Raw genomic sequence first — 20040 nt, forward strand, 5'->3', positions numbered from 1 at the left:
ATATTAAAGGCAAGAAAAAAAGAATGTGTTTACAGCATAGAAGTATAGCTTGAATTAAGTTATTTGGAGCAGAACGCTGGGCCTGGGCATGATGCTCATCATTATTCCCCCAGTAGGAATCATGCTCTTCCCACATCATTTGGGGGCAGAAGTGTTTCCCATGAGAGAAATCTGATTTTATCCAAGGGAAGCTCCTGAAACGGTGAGGGAAAATGGAATTTCAGTGTTCACCCTGCAGAATGTTTGCTGTTAAGACCTAGACCTGAATGTGCACCAGGCATTGCTTTGCCACATGATGAGAGCATCACCTCGTGCCTCAGTTTCCCTCAAAGCAGAGTGGGCTGCAATACCTCAGTGCAGGATGGAGAAATACCAGCTGCTGTAGGGATGTGCTGCTCCAGGGATTTTTCATCCTGTTACAACAGCAAAACCCAAACGTTTCCTTGAATCTCCCCCAATGCCACCCTGTCCCAGTTTGTGTTTGCCTTGGCTGGGGAGCAGGGCTGGGTCTCCCCGGGGACACAGAGGCTGTCACAGACCCCCGGGGCAGCAGCCTGTGCCCGTGCTGCCTCACTCGTGGGTGGCACCCGTGTTTATTTACCTTTTCATCACCTGACTGCCGTGCCCTGCCATGTTGCAGGCGCCAGCCCGTGGGCTGCCAGCCCTGTTTGACTTGGCAGGAGCTGGAGATTACCCTCCTGCTAAAATAGCCCGACGCCAGCCCCACGTCTGCCCGGGGTGCCCAGGCTCCTTGCAAGTCCTTAGAGCATCCTGGGGGGATGTTTTGCAGCCTGGCATGAGCACATGTCACTGCATGGCGTGATGGCACAGTGAGGAAAGATGGCACAATGTGACAAACTCAGAGCAAGGTGCTGCAAGTCCATGGAGCTGTGGATGTATCCCTGTGAGGGAAAACCCTCTGGGGATGTGGGACTGGGGGTGCCTTAACCCTGACTTTTTATTAACCATGCTCTTTTGCTGGTGGGAATGGCCCTGTGACATCCAGGCTCCCATCACCCCTTGGGATAGCTCCACTGACTCACATAGAACTTGGGTTTTGGTGAGTAGCAAACCCTCCTATTTCTAGTGAGACTCTGGATGTGAGAAGGAGAAGCTCCAACCCCAAACCTTCCTGTTTTTCAATGAGTTTTTATCAATTCAGACCCAAAAATGTGGGTTTATTGTGACTTTCTGCCCTTTTACTCTGGGTGTTTGGTGCTGGGCTGAAGAGTGGTGGAAGGAGTCACTGATGGCAGGGAGCTGCCTGGTTCTCACTGTACTCAGAACTGGGGTTTTGGGAGGTGCCTGCAGCAGCACTGCTGTGTTTGAAGTTTGGTGACAGCAGTGGCACAGTGTCACCGTGCCACCGCGGTGTTTCCTGCGTTCACAGAAACCTCTTCTGGCGCTTTAATCAAGATCTCATGCAAAGTCCTGGCTCTGCAAACGGCGCTGCTGCCACTCTGCATGCAAACACAGCGTGGGACTAGCACTGAGAGCACTGTGGTGTTTCGGGTGACTGCTCGGGGTGGAAAGTCACCCCAGGGCACCCCGGCTGAGCCAAAGCCTGTGGGACACCCAGCTGCCTCCCCCAGGCCACCTGCCTGCCCTCAGCCCTCTCACCTTGCACATTTGCACCCTTACAAGTGGAGTCTGGGTGGAAATAGCAGCAGCAGATCTCTTGTACTTTTAATTTTGGAGGCTCTCTGGGCTGGGGAGAGGAAGCTGGGGGTGGGGAGGAGCTGGCTGGGAGGGGACAGGAGCCACTTTGCTCGACACGCTCCGTGGAGCCATTTGAAACGCTGAAGCTGCTCCAAGATTAATTTATTATTTTTTCTACGAGAATAATTATAGGCCTTAAGTCCTGGACTGTGTCTCACAGGGGATCAGAGTAGCCTGACCCAGGGGTATGTGGGTTTTAAACAACTCCTGGTGGGTGTGTCTGTGAGCACTGAGGAGCTGGTGAAGTTTGAAGCATGAACATCTTCAGGCTTCTTGTTTTCACTGGTTTGTTTAGCGAAGGTGGGTTTAGTTTGGGGTTTTCTTTTTTCATTTCTCTGAATGAAAATAGGTGATGGAAAACAGATGAGCAGGTTTCACTTCCTGCTCTCGCTTAGGGCTCCGTGCTGGGGGTGTTTGGAGACAGCCTCAGTTGGTGGGGCAGCAGTGTCTGCCTCAGGCTGATTTCTCATGGACTCATCTGCTCCTGTATTCCCTTTCAGAAACACAAGGAGTTGGAGAAACATCTTGTTTTATCATAGAATTGTTCAGGCTGGAAAAGACCTCTAAGTTCATTGAGTCCAACCATTAATCCAGAGCTGCTGCTGTTTCTTGTCATCCCCATGGGGTGCAGCAGTTGGCTGAGAGGTGTGGGGAGAGGAGAAGGCTCTGGGGAGACCTTGGATTCCCTGCCAGGGCCTGAAAGTGCTCCAAGAGAGGGGAGAGGGGCTTTGGACAAGGGGAATGGCTTCCCACTAACAGGAGACAAGGTTAGCAGGACATTGGGAAGGAATTGTTCCCTGTGAGGGTGAGCAGGGCCTGGCCCAGGGTGCCCAGAGAAGCTGTGGCTGCCCCTGGATCCCTGGCAGTGCCCAAGGCCTGGCTGGATGGGGCTTGGAGCAACCTGGGATGGTGGAAGGTGTCCCTGCCATGGCAGGGGTGGAATGAGATAGCCTTTAATGTCTCTTTCAACTTAAAACACTCTAGGATTCTAATGGGTGCAAATGGAGCTGCCAAAATCAGGAGGGTCACTCCTGGATCAGGAGGATCCTCCCTGGGTGCAAAACCTTATATTCCTGGGCCCAACCTTGACCACAGCAGGGCCAGCACAGCCTTTGAGTTCCTCTCAGGTTCTGCAGGTGGCTGGGCTTGGGTTTGGCTGGGAGCAGTGTGGACAGAGGCTCTGCAGCCACTGGGGTGGATTCAGGAGGATGGCTTGGAGCAGCTGAGCATTGGCTTTGGATTTGTTTCCTAGAGCGTTGCAGGCTCTAAAGTGCAACAGATTAATAGGAAACATGGTCTGAAAGTTACAGTCCCCAGTGGGGCTGTATTGGGTTTCTGGCAGGGCATTTTATGGGATGGTTGAACTTCTGTGTCTTGGATTTGGAGAGGGCAGCTCCTGAGGAGTATTTTCTTAGGCAGGCTGAGTGTAGGAATAAATGCTTTGGAGCCACTTGCAGCAGGGAAATGATGTTTCCAAGGTTCCTTACTTGGTGTTGGACTGAGCAGTTTGAGGACAAGCTGCCTTGATGTGGGAATATGTGCAGAAAAACTTGCATTTTGGGGTACTGAGTGAACTGCTGGGCATAAGGGAAGGGATTGCTAGTCTGTGTCCAAATTGCTAATTATCTTTTATTTTTTATAATTTTTTGCTGTTTTGCACTCCTTGGGCTGTTGATGAAAACCCACAGAGCTCCCTGCAGAAGAAGGTAAGTCATGGGCTGGAGGTGGTAGTACATGCCTGGAGTCTGGGTGGAGGGTGCTGGGGACAAGCAGGAGGGAATCTTTGGGGTTTTTTTAATCTTGGTTTTAATCCCAGAGAAATCTGGGCTGACAGCAGAGCTTCCCTGTGACGGTGAGGCTACCTCTGTGAGTAGAAACACAGAGGATTTGGTTTTGACAGTTAAAAAAAGACCCAGTAAAAGCAGGGCAGTGCCAGAAATGAAAACATTTCATTTTACAGAGAACTCAACTCCCCACTGCAATGCTGCATGTCCTCACCAGTGCCCATGGCCAAGGGAGACTGGGGCAGCCCTGAAGCAACCATGGCTGGGGTTCTGTGGGTCTTAGGGCCTCTCTGGTCTAAATTACGTCTCCTGGGGATTTTTTTTGGGCACTGACTGTCCTTGGCTTCATGTTTTCCCACCAGGAAAGTCCCTCTGGGAGTTGGTGCTGGAGCAGTTTGAAGACCTACTGGTCCGCATCCTTTTGATGGCAGCTTTTCTGTCCTTTGTAAGTACCCAGGGCTTGGGGTGGCACCTTCTGGGGCACATGTGGCCTCGGGTGACATCCAAACACACACCAAAAGAGGGCAGGTGCCCATGGGATGAAGGAGATACAGCAGCAGAGCAGTGGTTTCCAGGGCATAATGGCAATATCACTGCATCTCCTTAAGATGGGAATGGAGGATTTTTCAAAACATCCATCCAAAAGTGATACCAAACAACTCCCTGGGCTGCTTTCTGTTTACCTGTTGCTGTGCCAGGTAATGATTTGAGCCTGGTTTGCAGTGCCCCAGTGCTGAACTCTCAGCTCAGTTTTGCCCACAATCTACCTTGGGAGCAACTCTGCATGAGGAGATGTTTCCCATCAAACTGCTGGAGAATGAGTGGGTTTTTCGAGTGTAGTCAGAGTGTTTGGCAAAGCTGAGACTCCTGTCCCTTCCTTTCAGACATGACTCATGGGTAGGTGAGGGGAAGGCTGGTCCCTTGTGGGGTTTAATATATTCTAAAAACAGCATGCAGTGAAGTGAATGCAGGTAAAGCAGGTGTGCCAGAGGTCCTTGTGCTTCTGTGACAGAGCAGAGAGGTGTTGCTGTGTTGACACAGTGCAGGTCAATGAGCAGTTAAATGGAGTGGAAGTATTTGTGTGAGTGCTTCATTTGTATTATGGCATGAGGCCTGTGTGGGGTGGAGAGTGGGCTTGGGGTGGTAGAAACCACAAATCCCTGCTCTGCAGAGCTGCTCTTACTGCACTGGTGAGTCTTGTGGCATCACTGTCCTTCTGCCCAGGAGGGGCTGCAGTGCTGCCTTGTCTCCCCACTCATCAGCTCATGGCCATGCTCTCCCCATGGATGTACCAAACACAGAGAGGCTTTCCTGGTGCAAACACTCACCCAAGCATTGTGTGGCTGTTTGCTCCAGCCCCACGTGTTCAATGCATTAGGTTATCCCAGCAGAGGAGTGGAGGCTGCAGCAGTGGGATATGGCAATTCCACTTTTTTACAAGCCATGTGGGTCTGGCCATCTCGGGGTTTCCTCTCTCGCAATACCACCTGTTGTTTGGCTCTTGTTTCCATCATTCTTAAAATGTTGGTGCTCTTGTTTGAACTACATTGTGCTTCTTCTCTCTCTTCTTTCTCTCTCTTCTTTCTCTCTCTTCTTTCTCTCTCTTCTTTCTCTCTCTTCTTTCTCTCTCTTCTTTCTCTCTCTTCTTTCTCTCTCTTCTTTCTCTCTCTTCTTTCTCTCTCTTCTTTCTCTCTCCTCTTCTTTCTCTCTCCTCTCTTCCCACCAGATCCTGGCCTGGTTTGAAGAAGGAGAGGAGACCACGACAGCCTTTGTAGAGCCCATTGTCATCATCATGATCCTGATTGCCAACGCTGTGGTGGGTGTGTGGCAGGTAAGGCACAGTCCCCTTCCTGCCCCAGGGTCTGCCCCACGTGCCTGAGATCCTTCATCTGGTTGCTTCATGCCCTTGGAAACTCATTTCCCAAAGGTTCAATTTGCTGTGCTTCCCCATGCCATCACAGATGCTCAGTCACTGGCTGGTTCTTGGCTCGTTCCTTCAGTCTATTTGGCAATTTTTGCAGTTTGGAGCTCATCTTGCAGTTATCCAAGCAAACACTGCTTGTCTCCTGGCTAGGGCCAAATGCATTTTCCAAGGGAAGCTCTTTGCCCTTTCACCAGAAAGCCACAGTGGCTGCTGCCCCTCACCTCACTGTGTGCCTCCTGGGGGATGAGCAAATGCCTCAGCCAGGGATGCTCCTCTTTTGTATCTATTCCCTATAAGACCATTTATTTATCTGCAGCTTGATCTGAGGTGGGGTTGCTGGATGGAGAAAAATAGAGTTGGTTGGGATATACTGCTTCCCAAACCAAGAATGAGATGATCATCCCCAAAGGTCCAGGCAGTGGTGTGGTTTAAACAGCAGGAATCCCTGAAGAAGGCTTGGGGTTTGCCCCATCCAAGTGTAAATGGATTCCAAAGGCAGGATTTGGGTTTCCCTGTCTTTGCAGTGGGTGGGGAAGGAGCCTGCTGGCACCAGCAGCTCCAGTACCAGCATCTCTGCTCCTCTCTGCTTGCAGGAGAGAAATGCTGAGAGTGCCATCGAGGCCTTGAAGGAGTATGAGCCTGAGATGGGGAAGGTGATCCGTGCTGACCGCAGCGGGGTGCAGCGGATCCGCGCCCGCGACATCGTCCCTGGGGACATCGTGGAGGTGGCAGGTAGGGTGCCATCACCCAGGCCATGGGCTTGGATGGGGAGGTGGTACTGCCCAGGGGGATTCCCCAAAGCTGAGGCTCTTCAGCCTGAGAAGGCTTTGCCTGAGCATTAGGCAGTAGAGAGCAGCAGTAAAGAGAAAAAAAACGTCCATTTCTGACGCAGGTTTTGCATCTCAGGAGGGTTTCCCTTTTTTCTGGAAGAACTAGAAGAACTTTTAATTTTCTGCCAAGATTCCCTCTCTCTTGAAGCAGCTCTCCCACACTTGTCCCTGGATGGGGTGTGGGTGAGGGGCCAGTGCTGGGTGCTGCTGCAGGCAGCCTGAGTGGGAGCTGCAGCTGGTTATCCAGGCAGAGCGAGGGGCAGAGGGAAACAGCTCCAGGGTGCTTTTGCCTCTGGGTGGGTTGTCCCCCCAGCCCTTCTGTCAGGGCTGTGCATGCAGCAGAGCATGCCTGGGGGTCTGCTGGCTGCCCCAACAGAGCTGAGGAGGATGCATTCCAATTATTCCATTTTGTTTGTTCCTTGAATGATGCTGTAAACCCCCAGAGCCACAAAACTAATCCTCTCCTTTCCTCCTCGTGGCTGTGCTGGTGGAAACATGCTGCAATCCCTCCTGCACCCAGCCAGCTCGCTGTTATTTATGTCTTCCAGTTGGGCTTCAGCTGGAAGATGTACATAAAAATAATGCAAAGAGGATCAAGCCAGCCAGATCCTCAGCTGGGTGAGCTGGCAGTGCTCCCAAATCAGCTCTGACAATGCAGTCCAGCTGCTGACCCGGCCTTTAATTAAATTAATGAATTATTAATGTAATTCTGCCATCTTTCCCCAGATCAATTGCATACTGCATATCAGCAACCCAGTATTACTTTTTAATGGCACAATCAGCATTGCGACTGGGATGGAAAGAACTGAGCTCTCTGGAGGTGTTTGCAAATTATTAGCAAATTGTGGGTTCAGGAGGTTATGGAAAGTGGTGAGGGTGCTGCCAGGTGCCTGGTAGGAAACCTGCACACCAGGAGGAAAAGCTTTGAACCTGTAGTGGACATCCAGGTGACGCCCTGGGGACAGTGTGACAGTGCAGGCAGGAGGGACTGGCTGCTGTTTGCATGTGCAAATGCAATAAATTTGGCAGCAGGGAGCAGGAAACCTGTTACCCTGAGGCCAGGAGGGCGGGTGGTTGGAAGCTGGCAGGCTGCTTAAACCCAGCTGAGTTTTGCCCTTTGGTGACAAGGCCATGGAGGTGAGTCCTGGGGCAGGAAGCTTTTGCCTTTCCCAAAAAGTGCAGGCAGAGCATCTCCGTGGGAACTCCATTGGTCACTGCAATCCCTGTGGTGCTCAGGCAGGACCAGTGGCCATGGCCAGGCTGAGTCCTCCTGTTTTCCTCTCTTTCCCTTGGGTCACTTGTGGTGCTGTGGGATCAGCACATGTTCAGTACCTTGCTGATGGCTGGGCCAGGTCTGTGCTCTGCCATGGGATAATAAATCACTGTGCACCCTGGAGAAAGTGCCACCCCTGTGGCACCAGGGCTCTCTCTGTCCCTGGATGCTGCAAGAGTGCTCATCTTCAGGTTTAGCTTATGTTTTCAAACCCTCCTGCCTTTCCCAGGGGAAGAGGAGCTCTTTGTTCCCTCTGAGATGCTCCAGCCCCCTTGAACAGATGCAGAGTCTGAGTCTGTGCAAGAAGTGGACATTTTGGGGAGGTCTGTGCTGACACCCCCCATCTCAGTGTCCCCCAGATGGGTGTGACAGGGAGCAGGGGAGGTCTGGCTGGATGGCAGATGTTGCTGCTGCATCCCAGAGCTCTGGGATCTGCAGCTGGAATAACTGGCTGGTTGGTGGAGCAGTGCCAGCCCCCTCCTGCTGCTCTGGGGGGGTTTATGAGCCCTGGGAGGAAGAGCTCGTTAAATCTGGGATTTGAGAGCCTCGTTAGCAGCCAAGCCAGCAGTGTTGTGTAAGGGATGTGAGGGGCTGGGAGCCAGGGCTCCTCAGCCTCAGTATTTCCAAAGTGTTGGACTGTGGTGGTGTCCAGTCGATAAGGGAGCAGGAGGAAGAGGCAGGAGGAGGAAACCCAGGGGGAAAAGCAGCTTTAAATGTGTTTTTAAGGAAGCACTTGTGCCTTGGGAGGTGGCGTTGGGTAGCTGGAAGTGGATGGGGTGGTTTTCACCTGTGCCATGCCAGGAGAGCCAGGGATGGTTGTTTGTCTTGGACACAGAAGACAGACACTGTCAACAGCTCCCAGTCAGCCCAGGGAAACATGAAACGGGAAAGACTGCCATTAGGAAGCTCAGACTGTTCCAACATGGGGGTGTTTTGGGTGTTTTGCAGAGAAGAGGCAAGATGAGGGTGCAGGGGGAGTTTGCAGGGAAGGGGAGAAACAGGGATGTGTGAAATAAGGAGATGCAGTGCAGCAAACAGGGCACCACAAGGGTTGGACTGGGGGCAGACTTACAAATTATAGACAGACAAAATTAAGCTTTAACAAAGCTTTAAATGCAGAAATTAGGCACCCCAGTACAGGACCCTTCATTGCTCCAGGCTGGGTGCTGCTGTGCACCTGCACAGTTTGGGGTTTGCTATCCCCATTCCCAGGGTGTGGGGTGCTGCCAGCCCCACCTGACAGAGCTGCTCTGCTCTTGTCCTTGCAGTTGGTGACAAGGTGCCAGCAGACATCCGGGTCATTGAAATCCGCTCCACCACCCTGCGGGTTGACCAGTCCATCCTCACAGGTACGTGTGGACCTCATGGAGCAGAGACAGCTTCCTTCTGCCATGTTCCTGGAGGCAGATTTTGGAGCTGATGCCAGGAAAAGTGCTTTGCTGGGGTGGGAAACAGGTGGGAGAGCAGGATTTAGATGATGCTTGGAGCTTCTCAGGTCCTCAAAGTCACAGCATAGGGGAGATGTGTCTGGTGCTTGGGTATCCTTCCTGCAGCACACAAAGCCTGGGGCTTTCCTGTGTGACATGTGGGGTTTGACATCCCTGTGGTGGATGTCTGGATGGTTTGGTGGCACAGAGCTGCTCTAGAGCAATGTGGGGTGTGTGATGCAGGCTTGGAACAGGGATGACCTGAGGCTGGAGAGGGAACATGGGTGGTCCATCTCTCCCCTCCTGTCTTGGCAGGGGAGTCTGTGTCGGTGATCAAACATGCTGACCCCATCCCCGACCCCCGGGCTGTCAACCAGGACAAGAAGAACATGCTTTTCTCTGTAAGTCCCTTGCACTTGTCTCCAGCTCTCCTGTGGCTTTCCAAAATGAAAAGGCAGGTGGATGTAGGAGATCTCTGAGCAGTAAAAGGGAATGCATACGTAAGACCTGAATCCATAAAAAGAGCCCCAAATCCATAAAAATAAGGACCTGCTTCACTTGGATTTCATTTGGGCTGTGGCACATAAGGCCGTTAAATACCTTGGGCAATCTCAGAGTACTTTTTTTTCCATCAAGTAGGATGCATTATGGATGGGGAAGAGGTTTGTGGTTGAGCCTGGAGCTATTGCAAATTTGGGTTTCCTCCTTTCTCATGCACTTCTCAGGCAGAAGGCAAGTCCTCAGGGGGGAACAGAAAGGGCTCTCCTGCTCCTTAGGGTGGCTTTATATAAAAACCCAGGATTGTCCCATTTTCCCCTCAACCAAGATGTAATGTTCTCCTTTCACAACAAGCAACCCATTTCCAAGAGGTTTCATGCCCACATATCCACTCTGCCCTTTTCATCCCCTCCCAGGGCACCAACATAGCAGCTGGGAAGGCTGTAGGGATCGTTATTGCCACAGGCGTGTACACCGAGATCGGCAAGATCCGAAACCAGATGGTGGAGACCGAGCCTGAGAAAACCCCCTTGCAGCAGAAGCTGGATGAGTTCAGCCAGCAGCTCTCCAAAGTGATCTTCCTGGTGTGCATTGCTGTCTGGGTCATCAACATCAGCCACTTCAGTGACCCCGTGCACGGCGGCTCCTGGTTCCGGGGAGCCATTTACTATTTCAAGATCTCGGTGGCGCTGGCTGTAGCTGCCATCCCCGAGGGTCTGCCTGCTGTCATCACCACCTGCCTGGCTCTGGGCACTCGCAGGATGGCCAAGAAGAACGCCATTGTCCGCAGCCTGCCCTCGGTGGAGACCCTGGGCTGCACGTCGGTCATCTGCTCGGACAAGACGGGAACGCTGACCACCAACCAGATGTCCGTGTGCAGGGTGAGCACGGGGGGATGCCCAGGAGCATCCTGTGGTGATGGGCTCTGTGTCCTCACCAGGACAGAGGTGTTGTGTTTGGAATGTGGGGCTGAGGAGGGAACAGGGTTTATGGGAAGCCCCAAGGTTCCCCTGATGGTCAGTAATGATCAGGGCTTCTCTTGGCTTGGTGGGTAATTAGAAAACTCAGCTTTATCAGCACACTGTTGTGGAGGTGCTGTGTTGCAGATTCATTTCAGGGGTCACTTTCTAGGGAGTGTTTCTTCCTGCTGGGCTGTGATGTTGAGACAGAGCTCCTGGAGATGCCAATGCAATCGGCCTCCTCTGCTCTCTTGCACTTTTAATCAAACCAGTGAGAAATCTTGGACCATGCAAAATTACAAAGCCTGGACCCCTGAAAAGCATTTCTCACGGAGGGAGACCTGGGGTGGTTGGGTGAAGAGTTTGAAGGCTCCTAAGCTACCAGAGAGTTTTGCTCCCACATGCCTGGCCATGTGGAGAGGTGATTTAGGAAAGCCTGGGCCATCTGAGTGTTTCTCAGTTTCCCCATTAATCTGTGAGTGTTGGGAAAGCTTTCTACATGGCTTTGGCAAGTTGATTTTATGGGAGAGCCTTGGAAAATGTGTTGCTGTGGGGAGAAAAGGCCCTGGCCACTGTCCCTGCTCTCTGACACACAGATGGTGTGGTGGGGAGCTGTGACAGTGCTGCAAACTAGCCATGGAGCTTTGGCCACTGTTTAGCTCAGCACAAACTGCAGATGACTGGAAATGTCTGGGTTTTTTGCCCTGTGAATGATTTAGAACGAGGCAGGGCTGGAACAAGGCAGGGACCAAACTGCTGATGTCTCACATGAGGAGGAGGTTCTCAGCAGCCCCATTTTCAGAGCCAGTGATGCAGCAAAGTGAGAACAGGGTGACTCCAGTGCTTGGGGTCTCCTTTGCACACTGCAGGAGGAGAGGGAGAAGTGATCATGCTTTCCCAAGCCACTTCCTGCTGGAGGGTCTGCTCCTTGAACTGGAAAAGAAGGTTTTCCAGAAGAGAAGCCACTCTCCTGTGGCTCAGTCAGGAGAGTGAGGATGGTGATACTGAGGCAGGGAGAGGGACAGAGTGGGGCAGTGACACACAAGGGTTTTGGCATCAGTCTTCATTTGCAGAATGAACTCAGCCCCTTTGCAAAGAAAAAATTAATTCAAAATTCAAAGTATCCTCCAACCCATCTCGCCACAACCCCATTCCAATATCTGTTTATTCACTTGGCTGGATCCTGGCTCCCAGGGCACAATCCTGGGAGCTGGGCTGGCCCCAGGGTGCAGTGCCAAGGCTGTTAATGTTTAATGGACAGGGATTCCCGTGCTGACGTGGGCAGGACGGAGCTGCCGGGGCCCTGAGAGCAGCAGGTCTGTAAATATTTGTGCTGGGCAGCCTTTGGTGTGTCCAGGACAGGCTCCTGTGCCAAACAGCCAGCTCAGCCACGGGGGGGAACAGCCAGGAAAGCCTATGGATAACCTGGGAAAATGTATTAATTGAGTGTGACTTCATTAACTGGGACGTTAATTGGGTGAGCACAGCTGCTTGGCTGCAGGGCCTGCTCACTGTGTCACTGCTGGCATCAGCTCTGTCGAGCTAAGTGACTCTTGAAAGGCTTCAGGTCTGGTTTGAAGCCCTTAGCCAGGTTTTTAGGGCACAGCTGTGTCCCTGGATCCTGCTCAGTGCTGGGGTCTCGTGGCCAGGGTGCAGTCTGAGCCAGCTCTGCAGGACACACATGAACCCCAGGTGGTCAGCAGGGTGAAGCTGTGTCCCCCAAAGCCCCCCAGAATGAGGTGCTTTGTGCCAGGGAGTGGGTCTGTCTGGGATGGCTGAGACTTTGGGGCTTTTGCTCTGACCTCAAGTCCACCCCAGGTTATAGTAACAAAGCCACAAACCCACTTAGTAAATCAGAGTAAACCTGTGCTTCGTGTCACTGTGTGGTCATCTGAGATCATGGAGGAACCAGGAGCAGCCTTCTTCCAGCCATTAAAGAACCATGGAGCTGGGAGCAATGGGAGCCTGGCAAGGGGAGAAGGGACAAAGAGGCATCACAGCTCTCTCTGCTCTCACATGTTTAAATCGCTTTCCTAAAACTTGCAGCACCCTTTTATGCATCACACCTTAATTTTCCAGGAAGGTGGCGTTTGAAAGTCAGGACTTGAAGCAGAGATGTGGACTCAGGGGGAAAGATGCTGGCCCCCATGTCTGGGAGAAGGAGGTGATTAGTGATATTTGGCTGTCTCTGAGATGGCTGCTGGTGTTTTGGGGAACAAAAGCAGAAAGGGGTTTGTTTTCCATAATGTTTTTAGCAGAGTCTGGACGTGCAAACTCCCATCCCTGGTGCAGCTGCCCAGGAGCTGTGCAGTCACTGTTGCTTTGCAATCTCCAGGCACTGTGCCTTGGCTGAGCACTCTTGTCTGTCTAAAGCTGTCACTAATTGTCACTAAATGGGACACCTGGCTGGGGGTCCCCAGGGGCTGTGCCAGTTGCCAGTGGGTGCCTGTTGGCTGGGGCTGCTTCCAGCACAGGAGGAAAATGATGCTGCTCTGTGGGCTGACTGATGGAATAGTGACTGATGATTGCAGCTCTTACAATTCCTGACAGCAATCCTGCCTTGTCTGCCTCTCGATGGGTAGTTATTTTAAAGACACCACAGAAAATACAGAGTAGTGGAGATGAATGCTTCACACTGCTTCACACAATGCTTCCCCATGAGCTGCTGCCATGTGCTGCTCCAGGGATGGTGCATCCACCAGTGCCTTTTGCTGGGCTGGATCCATGGGGCAGGAGGGGAGGAGTGATGCTGGAATCCTTTGGGAAGAGTGCACTTTTCATGAGCATGTAGTGGCATTTTCCTTCCAGCCTCTCTGTTGCATTAAACCCCCAAATCACCAGCGTGGCTTTAAAAGGGACAAGCCCTGGGGTGCTGTTGGCTGTGTTCCCCTGGCTGGATGCTGGAGCTGCTGTTCTCTGTGCACTACAAGAGGCTGGACAGCCTGACTTGTCAGCAGCCCCCCAGCTGAGCTGCACCCACAGCATTCCCACCTCCTTCCATTGCTCCTAATATTATTTATATTATTTTTGTGATGGAAACTTTAGTTCTACTCTTAACTGCTTAAGACACAGCTATTTCCTCTGGACTGTTTCCACTGCCCACAAACCTGCCCACTTCTCAGCCTGGAAATTTGCCGAAACATGGACAGGCTGAGAGAGCTGGGGTTGCTCAGCCTGCAGAAGAGAAGGCTCTGGGGAGACCCTAGAGCCCCTGGCAGTGCCTGAAGGGGCTCCAAGAGAGCTGGAGAGGGACTTGGGACAAGGGTCTGGAGCAACAGGGCAAGGGAGAATGGCTTCCCACTGAAGGAGGGGAGATTTAGATTAGATATGAGGAAGGAATTGTTCCCTGTGAGGGTGGGGAGGCACAGGGTGCCCAGAGAAGCTGTGGTGCCCCTGGCAGTGTCCAAAGCCAGGTTGGACACTGGGGCTTGGAGCAACCTGGGACAGTGGAAGGTGTCCCTGCCATGGTGGGACAAGATGAGCTTCAATGTCCCTTCCAACCCAAACCATTCCATGATTCTCTGGTCACACCAAAACCCTGCAAACACCTTTGCAATGCCCCAGCCACCCCCACACTCGGCCAGTCACGCAAGCTGGGAGCAGCAGGAAATTTGATATAACCTCTGGTTGCTGTGGGTTATGTAGCACCTTTTTTTAAAAGGCATGGAAAAATAAAGGGCTTGGAATGTTTTTTTTTATTTCCCTTTTCCCTTCTTTAATAAGAAAGACGCTATTGTGAAAGTAATAATTGTTTTGTAGCCATGAGCATTTGAAAACAAACAGACCCATATCAGGCCAAACCATCAGTGGCTGGGGTGGGTGCTTTCAGCTTTTTTAATAAAAGAGTCTGGTTGGTGTTTCAGGAGACTGTTTTCTGAAGAGGCCAGGAGAGTTTGGCTCTCTGGAAGGCTGATGCCATTGGATGTCTCAAAAAGAGATGAAGGGTGCTCAGCCTTCAAAGGTCCCTTTGGATGTTGTCTCAGACTGGGTGCCTCACCTCGGGCTCTGGGTCTGTCATTTCTGGGGGATTTCAGTCACCAAAGGCAATAGGATGTGTTTTGGCTCTCTTTATTGAGTTTACACCCACTGCCAGAGCAGCCCAGTGCCTCAAGAGGACCTGGGACAGCTCTCTGGCTCATTATTTTCTTCAAAACCTTTCAGGGATGCTGAGGTGCGTGCAGGATGGACCCTGGGAAAGGAGCTGAGGGCAATAGCCCAGTAAATGGCATATCTGCAAATAGCTGGGAAGCCATAGAGATGTTGTTTTGGGCTCAGAATTACTCACACAGGAGATGCATTCTTTGAACCTGCTCCTTTGGTTTGCCCAAACCTGTAAAACAGGGAGGTGAGAAAACCCACTGAGGTGTCTTGGTGCTAACCATGCCATGAATGTTCTGCCCTGAATGTGTCCTTTACTGCTTGGCTTGGCCCTAAGCTCAGACCTTGGGACACCTTCTGTGTGTGGGAGGATCACACCCACCTGCCAGCACAGCTGCACTGACCAGGTGTCCTTGTCTTATTAGCAATAATTAATGATAACAGCAAATTAACCTCTGTTTGTTGCCAGAGGGAACGAGAAGGGGAGAGAGGTGGGTGGTACCCAGAGCTGCTGCATCTCTGGTGCTGAGTGATGCCTCCTGATTTCTCCAGCATCTCTTGCTTCCCTCTCCTGGGAAACACCTCAAATAACCAGAGGAAAATAAACAGTGGAAAAAAAGAATTATTTTGAGACAGGTTGGAGGAGGACAGTTGTCCCTGCACCTGCTTTCTGGAGGCTCTGAGCAAGTTGATGGAGCTGAGGAGAGCAGCACTTCCCTGCAGCCAAATTCCCTCCTGGCTGCTCCCTGCAGCTAGGGAAATGCATTCACCAAACTATTTATTTGTTTATTTATTTATTTATTATGCTGCTTTTTGGCTTCAGTGTGGGTCATAAATAATGAGTAAGCAGAAAAGAGCATTGCTGAATTGTCTCCTGGGCTGGGGTCAGGTCCTGCTCTGGCTCCCAGGGGAGGCTGCCCTCAAAGGTGGGCTGTGCTGGGAACAGGGTGGGCTGTGCAAGGGGGAACTAAGCTTGGGAACAGGGGAATTTTCATTTCATTTTAGGATTTGAGGGATTTGTCTCATTTTAGCAGCCAAAGAGAAACTGGAAGGGGTTTGAAAGGCAAAGATCACTAAAAATAGAGTGTGGGGGATTTTAATGGCTCACTGGGGCTTTATTACTGAGCTGAGCTGTGGTCCCAGCAAGGCACAAGGCTGGTGGCTGAGAGCTGCCTGGGAAGGGGTGGCAGGGGCAGCTGCTCAGATCCTGCCCTGCAGAGGCTTTCCAGGGCAGGAGTGGAAACCTTGACCCAGCTCCCTCTCTGCTCCAAGAAAAACACAGGCACCTTCTCAGGAACAGCCTCGGTGTCTCTCCTCTCCAATGGAAAGAAAGAGCTGGCAGAGGAGAACATGAAAAAGGCAGGGCAGATCTGGAAGGATTTGGGGACAGCCAGGAGTGCTGGCTGACCAGGGAGGGGGCTGAGCCTGGTGCCAGCAGGGCCAGCACTGGGACAGCACCAGTTGGTGGGTTTCCAGGCTGGGCACGAGGGTTGTACCAAAAATGTGCTGCCTAATGCTCTGTTTCCACCTCTCCCCCTGGCAGATGTTCATCATGGAGAAGGTGGAGGGCTCCCAGTGCAGCCTGCACGAGTTCAGCATCACTGGCTCCACCTACACCCCTGAGGGACAGATGTGAGTGACACGGGGTGGCCCTGGGCTGGCAGCACAGCTGGGGGAAGGTGGGAGGGTTGGGCTTGTGGCCACAGCTGGGGATAAAGGAGGGTTTTCCATGGTGGTTTGCAGCCCTGTCCATGGGGATACCCTCTGGGCTCTGTCTTTTGGCCATGCTGGGCTTGCAAGGGATGGGTGAGTGACTGTCCTTCACTGTCCATGGGCACAGGGCAGTTGTTTCACTGTCCCTCACATTCAGCTCCTGCCCCACTCAATTTGGGGGATGCTTGCCCCAGCTCTGCCTTCCCCCTTCTCAGCAAAGGGGTTCCCACACACTCGGCTCTTCCTTAGTTAGCAATCCTGACAAAACGAGCCCAGCTGTGAACCAGAGAAGGTGGCAAGTGTGGGAATAGTGACAAACGAGGCTTTTTGCTGTACACAATGACTCTCCAAATTTCTGGAGCCTGCTCAGTTTGGGTATTGATCAGAGCTGCTGCCCCTTCTCCAGGCAGGATGCAGGGCCAGCAGCTTCTCCAGCAATGGTCAAAGGGACTTGCAAACAGCTGAAACCCCACCAGGAAAGTGCTCCCTGAGCCCTGTGTCCATGGCAGGGATGGCTTGCTGTGCCCAGAGCACGATGCTGCTGATGGCAGGATGTGTCTCAGGGCAGACATGGCCTTCGTAGAGCTGCAGCTGTGCCCAGGGAATAGAAGCTGGGGGCTGGATCATTATCACAGATTCAGGGTTTTCTGCTGTTGTATTTATTCACTCCCCGTTCTTCAGAAAGAGATGATTGTCCCCAGTGTGGAGAAAGCAGGGAGGGAGGCAGATGAGAAGCTCAGCTGGTGGTGGGAACACTCTCTGCTCCTCTTTGCTTTGCTCTGTGATCCCAGACACATTCGTCACCACAGTCCCTTCTGCTCATCCATGGAGCAGCTGTAATTCATCCCAGCCTCAGACTTAATTTCATGAATATTTATAGAGCCAATTCGATCCTTCGCTGGGAATCTCCATTAAAAACTGAGCCAGGTCATAAGCTGGTGTCAGTCAGTGCATTTCAATTAAAATTAAGGAGGGCTGGGGGGGTGAACTTGTGTCTGCCAGCCTCTGAAGCTCAGTGTCCCCTTTCCTCTGGGGACAGCATTCAGGGCCACTGCATTGGTCTGCAACAATTTGTGTTACTCTTGAGTTTTGCTTCTGCCCTGTGCCTGCATTGTGTATCAAGAGGGATTTGTGGGCTCACTGAGGTGTCGTGGAGAGAACCCCCAATCCCCCAGTGCTGGTGGCACTGAAATGCTTGTTTGCTTCAGCCTGGCCCTGGCAGGTGGATATTTCATGCTGGACCTTGGGTTTGCTCCCACAGCACCCAGCCAGCAGCACTTTGCTGATGTTTTCCCAGCACATGGGTCTCACCTGGCCATGCACTATCTATCCTCCCATCCCTCACTGGCAATATCCAGGGGACCACATGCTGCAAAAGCCATGCCTGGTATTTCCACCTTCTCGAATACTGAAACCCATCCAGAGTGTCCACAGCTCCCTCCTCCACCCACTGTCTTTCCCATGAGTCCAGGGCCAGGCAGCATCTCCAGGCAGTGGATCTCCTTTCCCACTTGCAGCCCAGTGTGGCTCCATCTGCCTCAGCAAACAGATTTTTCAGATTTTCTTGGCTGCTCCCTGTTTTCCGCTCCCGAGCTGTAACAAGGGCTCCAAAATGTTCTTTCCATTGGGAACCAACAGTGGAATAAGCTGATCCTAGTAAATGCCTGACAAATTATTTTTCCAGCAAGCAGATGACCGGCTGGGTTTATACAGCTCTAACCTGCAGTTACCTCTGCTGGAAGCAGGAAAATTTTTTATTTTCCTTCAAAACCACTGCTGCCATTCCTACCACCAGGCGAGGAGAAGCATGTGGCTTGCCTGGAGTGTTTGGGGCTGCTCCTTTCCAGGACATTTGTACTCCTTTCCATAGCAAAGAGCTGCTATTTAGGAAGCAAAGACTACAGTTCACCACTTGCTTGGAAGCAGTCACAGCAGTGCAGCTGTTAAAGTTCTCTGCTCTTAAATGCTCCCTTGGGTTCCCTATGGAGTGTGAAGCAGCATCACAGGGAGGAGAAGGGACTTGCTGTTGGTTCCACAGCTTCTCCAGGTCCCCAGCAAAAGAAAAACTGCGGGAATGGATGTTAGCATGAATTTCTTTGCCTCTTTTCTGGTCCATCACCTTCCTGATCAGCCTGTTGGCAGCCCCTGGTTGCTCCTTTGAACTCCTCTGCAGCCCCCTTTATTCTGGGCCACTTCTGGAATTTATTTGCCTCCTGTGATATTCCATTTGCAGTTTAGTCCTGCCCCATGTCATAAAGCACAAAATGTGAACCCAAGGATTTATTGCCAACACTGGGGCTTTAACTGAGCTCTTTCTTCCACTTCTACAAGAGTGATACCTAGGCTATCCATCCCCCTAGAAGGGATCTGTAGACAGTCTCAGTGTATTTGAAGCTGGTGTTGTTTTCTGCCTGCAGCCTGAAGGACGAGCAGCCGGTGCAGTGTGGTCAGTACGACGGGCTGGTGGAGCTGGCCACCATCTGTGCCCTCTGCAACGACTCCTCGCTGGACTACAACGAGGTTTGGGGGCACCAGGGCTGGGCTGGGCTGGGGGGATGCTCCTGCTGTGGTTCAGGGCAATGCCAGTAGGGTTTGTCCCTTGGGATCCCCATCCCTGGCTTCGGCTCATCCCAAGGGGACACTGGTGAGGTGGGTGACAGCGTCCTTGGTGGCAGCAGCACGTAGAGGATGTGCTCTAAAGCTTGAGCTCTTTTTTTCTGTCCTCTAGTCCAAAAAAGTCTATGAGAAGGTGGGGGAAGCCACTGAAACAGCCCTGACGTGTCTGGTGGAGAAGATGAACGTCTTCAACACGGATGTCAGCAAACTGTCCAAGGTGGAGAGAGCCAATGCCTGCAATTCGGTGAGTGGGGAGAGACCCCTGTGAGCTCCAGCACTGGGGGACAGGAGGGAGGGGAGGCGTTTAGGATGTCTGTTGTTTGGGTAATAAATACTTGCCATGATCTAAGGGACTGATCTGTGATTTCCTGGCTCTCAGGGTGAGCTGGTTTTGGAACAGGATGGTGCAGTGACACTGGGGGGCTGATGCCAGGGCCTTGAGGGCCAACCTATGTGGAGCTTTGGAGCAGCTGATTCCTGAGGCTCCAACTCAGTCCAGTCCCTGCTCAGCCAGGAGAGATCTTCTCAGTGATAGCCAGAGCTGTGGCTGCAGATGAGGAAGCTTGGAGTTATCTTTAGGTGCCCAGTTTGCCTGGAGGAGCTGCCCTCCAGCATGAATCAAACCCCATTCCCCAGAGCCTTGCCTGCCCCAGTGACAATCCTTGGAAACATCTATTTTTGATAAGAAAATATCTTGTGCTGGCTATTCCCCTACTCCAGCACTTCAGTGTCTCCCTGTTCTGGTGAAAATACACTTTATTTTGGGTCTGATTTCCTCAGCTTTAGATCCTACAATGTCTTTACTTGCTCAAACATCTCTCTATTCCAGCATTTTCCCCCAGATAGGTCTGTGCAGGTTATAATAAATCTCCTGACTACTTTCTGATATGGAGAGCTTGTAAGCTTTTAGCCCCCTCAATCCCTCCTGGCCTTTCTCCTCCTGTCACGGGTGCTCAGCAGGGCTGTCAGCCAAGGTGGAGAGCACGTGTCCCTGGCATGTCCCTGGCATGTCCCTGGCATGTCCAGGCTCAGCCCAGCGCTGTCCCCACAGGTGATCAAGCAGCTGATGAGGAAGGAGTGCACCCTGGAGTTCTCCCGGGATCGCAAGTCCATGTCTGTGTACTGCACTCCCACCGGGCCTGGCAACAACTCTGCTGGCAGCAAGATGTTTGTCAAGGTAGGGCAAAGGGCCTCAGCAC

At 52.1% G+C, this 20040-nt stretch overlaps 1 protein-coding gene across 2 annotated transcripts in view; it reads left to right on the forward strand.

The window, feature by feature from the left end:
* Window positions 1-20040, forward strand: part of ATP2A3 (ATPase sarcoplasmic/endoplasmic reticulum Ca2+ transporting 3) — a 51233-nt gene that overhangs the window by 14895 nt on the left and 16298 nt on the right. For both annotated transcript variants that reach the window (XM_085078846.1, XM_085078847.1), the window contains exons 2-12: window positions 3408-3425; window positions 3866-3948; window positions 5230-5334; window positions 6021-6159; window positions 8799-8879; window positions 9273-9358; window positions 9872-10336; window positions 16056-16144; window positions 18643-18745; window positions 18954-19085; window positions 19893-20018. In XM_085078846.1, coding sequence (XP_084934972.1) covers window positions 3408-3425; window positions 3866-3948; window positions 5230-5334; window positions 6021-6159; window positions 8799-8879; window positions 9273-9358; window positions 9872-10336; window positions 16056-16144; window positions 18643-18745; window positions 18954-19085; window positions 19893-20018 — 1427 coding nt within the window. The remainder of the gene's footprint in view (window positions 1-3407; window positions 3426-3865; window positions 3949-5229; window positions 5335-6020; window positions 6160-8798; window positions 8880-9272; window positions 9359-9871; window positions 10337-16055; window positions 16145-18642; window positions 18746-18953; window positions 19086-19892; window positions 20019-20040) is intronic.

The sequence above is a fragment of the Lichenostomus cassidix genome, chromosome 19 (assembly GCF_008360975.1).
Source record: "Lichenostomus cassidix isolate B80296 chromosome 19, HeHo_3.0, whole genome shotgun sequence".
In the NCBI taxonomy this organism is placed as follows: Eukaryota; Metazoa; Chordata; class Aves; order Passeriformes; family Meliphagidae; genus Lichenostomus; species Lichenostomus cassidix.